We start from the raw sequence: 12,189 nt of genomic DNA, 5'->3' as shown, positions 1-12,189 counted from the left end.
TCTGTCACATAAGTAAGTTAAACTAAAAGCAAATGGCAGTTTTGAATAGTTCTCTGGAAAACACATTCCAAAAACAGCAAATCACAGCTTCAAATGAAAATGTGGGTTAAAATAACTTGGACCTAAGCAAAATGTCTCCATATACGTAGTATCTTGTCTACTGTACCTTCAGATGCTCTGTATGTTAACTATTGTTAACCTATACAGGATCAGTTCCTGAAAAGCTATGAGTATAGACATAATGTTAATGAATGAATGATTACAGTAGTTCCTAGAAACTGTATCTGTGTATTTGTGCTGATGACTATTTTAGTGATTTGTTCCTGAATCTGCTGCTAAATGGCACTTAACCAATAACTGATCATTACTTCCTTTTTATTGTTTGCATTCCCACCAGTAAAGTGATGCATCATACTGAGCTGTGCTGGGACTGCGGCATTACGTTACAGTTACCTTACCATTACTTGATTTTGCTTTCCTTCCAGTAGAATGTCACCCATAGTCATTTATTGTTAACTTGTTTATTTTATTGTGTTTTTTTTTTTTTTTACCATCAAAATAGAAATATAAAGCTGATCATGTATCACACACCACAGTACTGTTCACTTAACCTCCTGGTGACTGGTAGGTTGTGTTAAGTGACAATTCTGAAAGAAAACCTTACTCTAAGAAACACTTACTCTATTGGGCAGTTGGCCATAAAGAGTAACAGCCATTTATTCCTATGAAGACACATTGGATTATCATTTTAAATTCCAGTTAAGGCCCATTATAATATACCAAAGGGTATATCATAATGAGGCTGTCTCAGCTTTGCTAGAAGAATGATAGGAGTAAAATCATTTTGAAAGCAAAATATTGGTTGTGGCTCACCAAGGCAGTCAAAATGAAGACTCGTTAACACATGGTTGGAAATGTTAAACATTTGTGTGTGGTAATTGTAATTTAAGCCATTTAGATTCTCACAGACAAGCCATGGCTAACAAACCAAAAATGTGAACAAATGGCATTTTACAATTCATATCTCTTCGTCTTCTTACTGCAGCAGACAAAGATGAGTGCTATTTTCTTGTTGTTGTTAGGGGCACTACTGTAAGTGGCACTAAGTGTATGATGTACTATTCTCTGACTTGCCAGTTACTATGCCAACAGAAATCAGCTGCCCTGTCTCACAAGGGCTTCCTGTCATATTTGTAGAAGGTGCTTCTATGTAACTTCTTCAGGAGTGGCTCTATGAGTAGCTTTATTTTTGCAGTCTCAGCTACTAATGCTTACTGATTCCAGTCAAATTGTTCAAACAAATAATGGCTCACTTGTTAGTTAACTGGGAATATTACGTTTTTCCTTTCTTGTCTATGACAATCTGTTAAGATATTAAATACAACACTGATGATGGGAACACTGAAGAGCCCCCAGCCTTCAAGAAGATGTGGCCCAAAACTACCTTTTCATCCCTTAAACTCTAAAAAGCAGGCATCATCTTGGAAAACACTGCAAAGTATCTCCTGTCTGGCCCAGCTGCACCTGGAGAACCCAAAGTGTACCACAAACATTTTAACTTTTTTAAAGCAGGTGCTGCTAAATGTGAGCTGACACCAAAAAATCCTAAATCTACAAATTCAATGTACTATAGAACTGGCTTGCCCCTGGCAAAATGTATAAAATGTTGTTTTAGGATGGAAACAATCCATTGAATGTTTTGTATGTCAACAGGGGTGGCAGAGGCTCAGGGGGCAGAGTGGGCTGCCCTCTAACCGTAGAAGCTGGCAGTTCAATGCCCTTCTTCTCCAGTCAAGTGTCCTTAATCGGGCAAGACACCAACCCCCACGTTTCTCCCAGTGGTATCATCAGTGTGTAGGTTGAATGGGTAAATAGCGTAAAGTGCTTTTAGCATGTGTCACTGCTTAGAAAAGTCAATTTAACAACAGTATTTTATTGCTGTTATTTCATTTTAAATGAAATATTGAATTGTGCGTTTATTAGTATAGAAGAAACATTTTGAGTTTTTTCAGTCTAGATATTTGAACTGAATACTTGTCCAAGACGTTTTTTTAATGCAAACAATTAGACTTTTAGTATATTGAAATTAAAATGTTACCTCCAGTCCGTTGGCATTTAAGTCAGTTTCACTCAAACAAATACTATAGTTTCTCCATTATTGATTACTTACATTTTAAGTCAGTTGTCTCAAAAATGTTAAGTAAAGCCAACACTATATGCACAGTGTAAAGCTTCATCTACTAAGGGGTTTTTCTCTACTGAGAAAAGAACTCCATGATGCTGAGTTTGTTGCTGTAAAGTAACCAGCTATAATTATTTCCAACTAAGTAGTGTTTAACAAAGATAATCTAAACACAGCAACATGCATCTTTTCATGAGCCTTGCCCTGTACTTCAGCAGGGTGACATTTATTTAATCCCATGAGCAGCTGTGAAGGGGCCAGTCAGCCCAGGAGCTGATTTAGGTCCCAGCAGTTTTTTGGTTAAAGCCAAGATGGTGCACCGCAGAAACGACAGAACAGTTATGGTGCAAATCTGCTGGCTGTGCTATCCACCAACAGAGGTGGTAATTAATGCTAATTGTAAGAGGGGGGTCAATTATACACTCCATGGTGCACGAGTAGGACCACCATGTTAGCGACCAGTGGGTTCTCTCCAGGTACTCCGGCTTCCTCCCACAGTCCAAAGACATGCAGTTTAGGTTGATTGGTGTCTCTAAATTGCCCATCTGTGTGTGTGCGTGTGTGTGGTTGTTTGTCTCTGTGTTAGCCCTGCGATGGATTGGCGACCTGTCCAGGGTGTACCCTGCCTTCGCCCGATTGCCGGCTGGGATTGGCTCCAGCCCCCCCGTGACCCCGTTCAGGGACTAAACAGTAGAAAACGAATGAATGAATGAATGTTAGCGACCAGCAAATCAAAACAACAGCTATCCTGTCCTCCACTGAAACCAGAACACAAACACAGTGGTGTTGAATTAAAGGCGTAATAAGAGGCATTTTCTCTTCCTCTGCATAATAATTTCTCCAGGGGAAGGATAGAGTTGTAACTCTAAAACAATGATTTAACAATTACTTGGATTTGTGTGCAGATTTCTGTTGGCTTTCAAAACTTACTTTCCAGCCTGTACTCTTGTGGTTGGAACAATAAATTTACACCCACAGCAATGCCAAGACAGTGGCCCACACCCACTGCCATTTCTACCAGCTCGGCACTAATGCTTCAGCATGCAACTACATTGTCTTTTTACTAAATACATTTTTGGGGTTTCTGGTGTAGCTGGTTTGCTTTCTATTCTACATTACAATACATTGTATTGCTATTTTAATTACAGGTTGTCACAGATCAAGTGAACAGGAGGAGTGTGAAAGAATAACATTTCTAACTTAAGCTTAACTGGATGTCAGTGTGCTGAATTACATACAGTAGCTTTGGTCACACAGTCCTTCATGTCAACATAACTTTGAGAAATGCTAGCACAATAAATTAGACCAGCAGCTGGGACCATATGGCGTTTATGTGGTTTGGTGGTTCAGTGACCAATGGTGAAAACCCAAGATTGGTTAGACCATTAGCGGGATTTTCCCCCAGTACAGAATATTTAATGGGCCACAAAACTTCATCAACTTCGGAAACAAACTTTGAGACAGCCTGCCTTTAATCTTTGATGATTTTCATTATCCTTTGTTTATACAAGCCCTCTTACTCCACTGCATATAGCTGCACCTGATCACACTGTTTACTTTGATTTTCTTTTGTACTGTAGTGATGCAGTAGAAATTTTTGCAGAAACATTAGAACATCAAAGTTAACTAAATTAGACAAGTAAACACTGTTTGATGGAATTTAATTAAAAAGTTGCAGTTAAGGTTATCCTGGCTGAATAAATTCAGTCATAATGAGCGAATAAATTCATATAATAAAGAAATGGGTTTATCTGTGAATGCTTTTGGGACTTTGTTATTGAGAGGAAATGTTGTCTAAGACAAATTCCATGAACATGATGCTACTTTTTTTTATATTACTATAATGTGTGTAATACGTAATAAACTATAATTTTAGGAATATAGATCATGTATTTACAATCATAACGTAGGTGATAATGACCTCAAAGGGACAGCATATCAGAGAAATGCACATTGTCTCACTCACCTCCTGTGTTATCTCACTATGCTGACTGAATTTTATTTGTTGAGACTTTGAGATACTGAAAAATGACTTTAAGAAGAAATACAATAACTTTCCAGATTAGCCATTCCCTGTCTTCTATCCTCGTCCTTCCTATGGGCTGTCTACTTTATTTAACTTTCATTTTTTCTCTTTACTTTCTGTCTTTACATGTTCTAAACTGACAACATTCTGTTTCGGGCATGTGGGATTCAGTATTAAACCATATTGCCTTTGTTTTACTAGAGGCCAGAATCTTACTCCACTTTTTCCTCTTTTTGGAGAATGCAATCTTTAGTTGTGGAATTATGTTCAGAGGCAACTTTTTTGTGTTTGTTTGAATGAATAAAATTCTACTCTCGTACATCTATTAAGTGCAGCAGAGCCCCTAGGAAGAGGTTAGGGTGGATGGTGGATGTAGAAAACACACAATTGTGACATCAGAGCCCATGGTTTACACCTTGAGGCAGCAAACAGTTTTAAGGTTGACAAAAGTTTGTAGTTTTATTTAAATGTTAATTATAAATTGTGTCTCAAGGTACTGTGTACTTTTTCTGTATTAATGCAGAACACAGTCATTCCCTTACCTTAACGAAGTGCTATGCGTGCCTAAGCTTAACCATAAAATAATGCTGTAGGTACTACAAGTGAACACTGTATTGCAAGATCAGATACTGTATATTGGCAGAAAACAAACAAGTTGTGTATGATCAGTACCAATATATTTGCTAAATATTGTTATCAACACCATTCTCTCATATAAAACTGATAACATAAGCTAGTATGCATCATTTATCCTCCAGAATGCACTTGTTAATGGAAATTAGTTGTATATCAACATAATTTCCAGAAGACTGAGTTGAACTGACATACTATTACAATCGCACAAGAATTCATTTGCTTGTCTAGCTATATATTTCCTCTAAAATTACCTTATTTTCCTTTACCCTCTTTACTAATTTGTACCCATTTTCAGTGGTTCTACTCACATGCTTTAATTGCTCATTTGTCTTACTTAAAACAAAAGGTGTCCCTATCATATAATCACCTGCACATTAATCTTCTGTACTATAACTTGTGCATTGTCTCTGGAGTAGATTAATTTATTACATTTGCAAATGTTTTTTTTTCATTGCTTTGAGCAACACAAATTAAATTCACTATGGCCAAAATTTAAAATACATTGTTCTGGATTATACTGCACATAAGTGGGCAATATATAAATAGTGCATATTAACTAAATTTGGGGCTCTCACCTGCAGAGAGCCCTTGTGTGAAAATATAGTTTTACAACCTTTTATTACTTCTGTTGATGTTGTATTTCATAGTACGCATTTCCTGATGAATTAGTGTTTAATCAATTCACAAACTACCTGTTGCACAGCAAACCTGGGTCAAGGTAGAAGTCTATCATGGGAAGACTGGTTAGTTTCTAGAGCTTTAGGGAAAATATACTGTAATTATTAATTTGCCCTGTAGTCTGGAAAGACACTTGGTGGGGTGCCTTACGGGGGGAGTATCTGGCAGGATTCCCCATAATGTCCTTCTGGATAGGATGTATTTAGGTAGGGGTCGGTGGAGATTGTTTGACGTTCTGGTTGCAGTGTGCAGATGTGTGTGTTCTAATAAAAGAGTGGTTTCCTCAGCCACGGGAGAGTGCAGAAGAAGGCAAACTCTGTCTCCAGTTCCTTTCTCAAGCTAGCCTACTTACAATATGTGTGCACCAAGGTTTGTTTGTAATTGAGGGCATCTCTGCCAAGCAACACAAATTACAGTTTCTAAACCATGTGAGCTGGAGCCACAGGCCTGCCTTATAAAATCTGGCACATATCAGTAGGGAACAACAAATGCAAAGTTGTCACCCGAGGGGCATTTCCATTATGTGACAAACGTCAGAAGATAATTTGATTTACTGTTTAGTTGGGCAACCTCTGTCAGACCTACAGCCATACACAGCAGTGGGAGAGCATGAAGATTGACTACAAATGAGTCTGCTGACCTGCCGGGGTGGCACATTCCAGAAAACAATTTGTGTTAGCAGGACATATCGGTTGGAAAAATATGTTCAATGGCTGATTTTTGACTAATGGATTTTAGTGCATTAAAGATAGCAGTTTCCATATTTAACATCACTTTCAATCCCAGAGGGCAAAGGCAGCTGAGAAACCAGCACCACTTTGGTAAGTTTGGAAAAGGTAGATGTATGTAATTTGCAATGTGGAATCTGATGATAAAGTTTCTGTATTTCTTATTTTTTACATCAAATCTGTCTGATCCTTGCAACTAGTATCCATATTGTTTTTATTACAAGAACATAATACATGTCTTCACTGTGTGTGCATGTGCACTATAAACTCTCTATATAGGTGTAATGAATTGTGTGATTTTGTGCTTTTGACTTTAGTGAGGCACAGTCAGTAATTGATAAAAGCTTTTGCTATTTATGAGAAACCTCAATATCAGATAAAGATGAACAAAAGTCTGATCTCTCAACAAGATTAACCAAGAGACAATGATCAAAAAGAAATAAAATAGAGAAATAAAAAAAGGCAATAAAATGGGAAATCACATTATGTCTAATCTCGTTTGCATATAAAAATAATATAACTAACAGGGGCAAACCACAGCCCCCAGAATTCATTAACACACATTAACACAACAACAATACTAGCAACTGGGGAAAGACTAATGTCACAACAACAGCATACATTTGTAAAACAGCTACCAAGTTTGTTGAATGTCAGTGGAAAAGTAATTTAGCAAATCAGCTAATGTGACACAAGTATTTCCAGCAATATGAAGACTTAGCTTGGATGTCCATTGATGTCCAGGGTTGGTTTCATATCTGTACGTCTTCTGGGGACCTTTTTTTGGAGGTCAGCAGACATACAAATCAGGCTCAAAACATTGGCATATGTTTTGGACCTGTTTTGGATGTCTACTGACATGCAGTGTAGGTCCCCAATAGATGTGCATATATGGGACCTATGCTGGGTGTTGGTAGACATCCGGTATAGATGTGCAGACATCTGACAACATCCAAAACAGGTATAACTCAGGTACCAGTGTTCAAAGTTATTTTGAATGTCTGATGACATCCAAAATGTGTCCTGGACAGACATCCAGATATTTACCAATCATGTCTTGTGTAGATGTACAGAGGCATACTTATTTTTGACATCTTGTACAGACATCCAAATCTGTAATGAACACCCATGGATGCCAAAAAGTGGTCCTAGAGACACACTCTGATCTGACATTCTGCCTTGTCTTGTCCAGAATAAGTCTGGACCACATGTCCAAACATCCAAACGAGCATCTACGTCCACAGAAGTAGAAAGATGATCCATGCCAGACATCAAAATACTGAGCTTGTATTAGAGGTCCAAAGACATCCAAAATGAGTCCTATCCAGACATTGGGTTTTGAACCTCTACTGCACATCTCACAAATGTACAAAAAAGGACTTGGACCAGCCAACATAATATAGACGTCACATACACACATCAGGTGTTTACTGGGTCCCCTCAATCATCCAATAAAAATTTTCTATATCTTCATTTGAGAGTGTGATCCTTGATAGTGAAATGTTAAAATAATGTTAAAAATTATATACAGTCTTGGATGGTGACAAACTGAGAGACAAGAATACACAACACATTCACAGTGCTTGCTGATTTTATCCTTGATTCCTCCTTATTCACTGTGACTATATGTTAAAGGACTGCTATAGTCCAATCAGTATGTCAGAGGCGTGCGCCATTCAATTCAAGTTATTTTAACAGCAGTGTCAGATGTATCATTATAAAAGATGAGTTGTCCCAGCTTCATGATGCCAAAATGATCCTTAAGACAATACAGCTTCTGAACAAAAACAAATCAGCAACTTTTAGGGATGAAAGGTTGCCTTCAACGGCAGAGACATTTTCAAGCCAAGGACAAACTGCTGCAAACAGAAAATGATAAGCATATGTCATTTATATCCTCTCTGTTGATCTGCTGATGTGTTTTCCTATCTTGTCATTTTGGGGATGCAGGTTCAGTCTAAAGGTGTAATAATAGAAAGTTGAATCAACTGGGTTAAAAGTCAATTTTTGCTTTCCACAGCATCAAAAGACATTGAAACAGACTTATAGCAATCAAGGAATGCAGGGTGAGAATGTGCTCAGTGACTAAGTGAAGAACGGTATGGGAAATACAATGCTGCAGGGCTGCTTTTTTTTATCACAATGTTTGATGATACATCAGCCTGCCAGAAGCATTTTAGATATTCAGCACAGTCTTCCTGTAGCACTGAGCATAGGTCCAGTTGTGCTTCCAGCCCTTAGATTATGCTGCTGGATATTTTGCCATTTTCAAGGTTTTTGAGATATCTGATAAATATGTTGTCTCTAACCCCAAGCCCAGATAACATTGATGACAGTCCTATGATGTGTTTAACTGTTTGAAAGCTCCCTCCAATGCCACATAAGAAATTAGACAACCATTTATACTACTTTAACTGTTTGAAAGCTCCCTCCAATGAAATTAGACAACCATTTATACTAGCTAAGTAGTACTCCTCACGATGTGTGATGATGTGATGTTTAAGATTGGTGGAGTGTCCCTTTAATGGTGCTATTGTTCTCTCTGCAACATCGCTGACATCACATCTGCATAGGAAAACAACACCCATTCAGCAGTATTTATAAAAATATATTTCACAAAGTAGGAAACAATACAGGGTATCTTGGATTACAGTACGGGAGTAAATAATTGAACATACACATTTATAAGCATTAAAGCACAGTAGAAAATATGATCTGCATGTAGGACTATTCCATATATATTGTTTAGTCTACCAAGAACTGCCATAATACTGTATCAGTACAAACTGAGTATGCACGCAGCTGTAGTGTCGTTGAAATTCTCATTATGTGCAAGAGCTAACGTGCAGAGACAAAACCTACCACCTCATTGAAAGCTAATGACGTTAGCAGTAACTCTATGTACAGTACATGTCTTTTTTTATATCATACAGTGTAAGCACATTATGCACATGGTCTGTATTTGTCTTAATTTTTCTTGGGGATAATGTGATCTGTTTTTCCTAAATGAGGTGTGATGTTTGGAGGGAGTCACATACTCGGATATCAATTGGATTATTGTGCTCAGATGGTCACTGGATGTACCTCGAAATATATTATGAGAGATATGTTACACAGAATTAGCATGTTTCAAAAAGGTCCTACAGTCCCAATTAAATAGATCATCTGCATTGTTACAGTAACTTAGAGCTCTTGTTTTTCTCACTTAGATCTAGTCTAGGTCATCTGGAATAGATTTGCAATATGGTTTGGCTGTTATGAAATAGTGTTCAAATGGTTGAAAAAACAGCTGCATGTGAAATAATCTAAGCACACACTTTAAATTGTCAGCACAGAGGGAAAAAAATAAGAACAGATATACAGAAACTCAGAACAATAATGAATAATCAACACATTTCTTGTCAAAAAACTGTAGATTACAATTGTATTTAATGTTGCTTCTGTAAAAAGAAGGCCTCAGAGTTTCTACATTTCTCTTTTTTGTCTTAATTTCAGTCTTTTATAGGCTAGTAACACTTGCAACCCACACCTGTAGCGTGTAAATACAAAGAGTTGTATAAAGCAAGCCTTTCTGGGCTTTAGATAGTTTATAAATGTAGCCACCAGATAACATATCAAATAATAACAAATTCACCTAAAGCCAATACTGGTTTGTCTTTTTGCTTTTTTCAAATCATACATACATTCATCATTATAATGTAGACCATATATTGCTTTTTCATTGTTTCAGATCACCAATCAGCTTAGGGAAACGTGAAACAAGAGTCCCTCTGCAGCTTCTGTAGTCCAGCTTGCCGTCCACGAAACATGGAGTATGGTGTCTACTCAAGCTTCAGAGAACCAAGCAATATCCATTATTTCTTTCATTGGGCAACTACCAGCGATTCCAGGGTTTTTCTGCTACTGGCAGTCACAGCAAATGACTAACACCCAAAATACTGCTAGACACTCCACAACGGAATCTAAGTTACACTCCACAAGTATCATAGATCTCCTAATAAAGACATTGTTTGGCTCAACAATTACAATGCGCTTGACGTAGTGGATGACAACTGCTATACCTCACTCTAAAAAGAATATAAAAAGGTGGCTCTCCCTTAACTGTTTTTTTTTTTACATGTTTCTAAAAGCCAGCAAACCCCCTAGCATTTAATACACAAGTATGTGGACAGGAAAAAAAAATCTGAAAAGTCTTTTTTTTTTCTAACAAACCAAAGGTCAGGTCTCACGGTCGCTCTCGCCCACAGAGTAGAGCTCCCCAAGTCTTCTGAAGCGTGGGCCCCACTCTCTGAGATAGTCATAGTTTTGATCCGAGTCCGATGATGCCGTTTCCAGTGAGCTGAGGGAGCCAGCAATGGATCCCCGGCCCTCATATCCATAGATCTGGATCGAGTCATAAGGTGGTGCTGTAGGATCATTGTCTGCTTCGTGGAGCCGAATGTTGATGAATTCATCTACATCCACGCCATTGGGGCCTGAGTGTTGGCCTGCCCGGGGCATAAACTGCAGGTCAGGCTTGATGTCTTTGCGTGGTAAGTAACCATTGATGCCATCTGGGTTCTGCAGCGTGGCAATATCAAATGCCTCTGTATCCTCCTCGCCCCCTCCTTCATCATCATAACGGATAATATTCTCTCTCACATCCTCATCATCCTTGATAATGAGAGGCTCATTCTTGTGTCTCCTCAGGGTCACAAATAGAACTACTATTACTGTCAGAAAGAAAGACAGAAAGAAGAACTCTAGGTCAAGCTTTGACAAGTAGATTTTCTGTCAAGACAAGGAAATAGATCATTCATCAAGGTCAGATTATGCAGATTTTTAATCTATTAAACCACTGAGCATAATAATGTTACAGGACAAAAATGAAATAGCTCACCTAAAAGGAGTATAATGCAGGCCAGGATGGCAATGAGCGCTCCCATGCTAAGACCAATAGGTAAGATGTAGGCTTCAACGTTGCAGGACTGGACAATGCCATCTTTGCTGCACCCACAGACTCGGATGGTCAAGGTGTTGGTGCTGCTCATTGGTGGATTCCCATTGTCTGTCACAATGATTGGCAGAAAGTACATCTCCTGTTTCTGTCGTCGGAAGGTGTCATGCTTGGCTAGAACACTGATTGAATTGTCTGTCAGAGGGAGGTAAAGCCAGAAATGAATTTTTGCAAGAATGTTTGAAAAACGCATTATAATTCATGGTGGCGACAGACTGAACTTCTGTTATTAAGCTGTGTGAAGATCAGTGCAGCATGAGGGTTAACTAATTTCACATAAATCGTCACTAGACTTTATAGCATTCTCATATTCCAGTGCTGTAGAAGGATTACAGCCACCTTCCTTTCTCTTGACAGACCAATCTGGGAATTCTGAAAGAAGGCAAGCCTGGGTTTGCTGTCCTCCTTTGAAAGCTGAGGAAATTAAGGGACCACAGTAGGTGACACTGACTTAGAAGATGGCACATGTCGACCAGAAAGGTGCCAGCTGCTCTTTGATGACACTTCTGTCAAGCTGTCTGCTCATTAGCTGGCTCCCCTTACCCTGTGCACATTATCAAACACTTGCATTCCCATAAGAATCCACTCCTGCTGATCCTATGGAAAACATACAGGATTTGCTGATAGTCTAACCTTCTTTTAAACCCTCTGCTTGAGTGTGCACTGAAGGGAGGCTGAAAGTAGATTTGGTGGTAGATGGTATAGAGAGACGAGCGATGCTGAAACATCTGCGTTGACAGAGCAAACTTAATCAAAAGATGGAATGCTTCATGATAGAATTATTTGCTTTTCACACTCTGAAATTGATGAGAACATATGCTAAGATTTATTTTCTTATGAGTGCTGCCACAAAGTGGCATGCTCTGCTTTGTGAGCACAGACATGTCCTATTTCATTTGGATCATTACACATTAAGTATGCAAATTTTTACTGTACTGTAGTA

General features: G+C 38.4%; 1 protein-coding gene across 4 annotated transcripts in view; it reads right to left on the bottom strand.

Moving 5' to 3' along the window:
• Positions 1–8,889: 8,889 nt before the first annotated feature.
• Positions 8,890–12,189, bottom strand: part of cdh8 (cadherin 8) — a 104,339-nt gene continuing 101,039 nt past the window's right edge. For 3 of the 4 annotated variants that reach the window (XM_020617141.1, XM_020617140.1, XM_020617143.1), the window contains 2 exons: positions 11,130–11,381; positions 8,890–10,962 (listed from right to left, as the gene is read on the bottom strand). In XM_020617141.1, the coding sequence (XP_020472797.1) occupies positions 10,469–10,962; positions 11,130–11,381 (746 nt within the window). In that variant the 3' untranslated portion in view covers positions 8,890–10,468. The remainder of the gene's footprint in view (positions 10,963–11,129; positions 11,382–12,189) is intronic. The other variant, XM_020617142.1, reaches the window with a different exon arrangement.

This window comes from Monopterus albus, unplaced genomic scaffold (genome assembly GCF_001952655.1).
Source record: "Monopterus albus unplaced genomic scaffold, M_albus_1.0 scaffold186.1, whole genome shotgun sequence".
Taxonomy (NCBI): domain Eukaryota; kingdom Metazoa; phylum Chordata; class Actinopteri; order Synbranchiformes; family Synbranchidae; genus Monopterus; species Monopterus albus.
The sequence above is the reverse complement of the archived record's forward strand: the minus strand, read 5'-3'. Positions and strand labels throughout refer to the sequence as shown.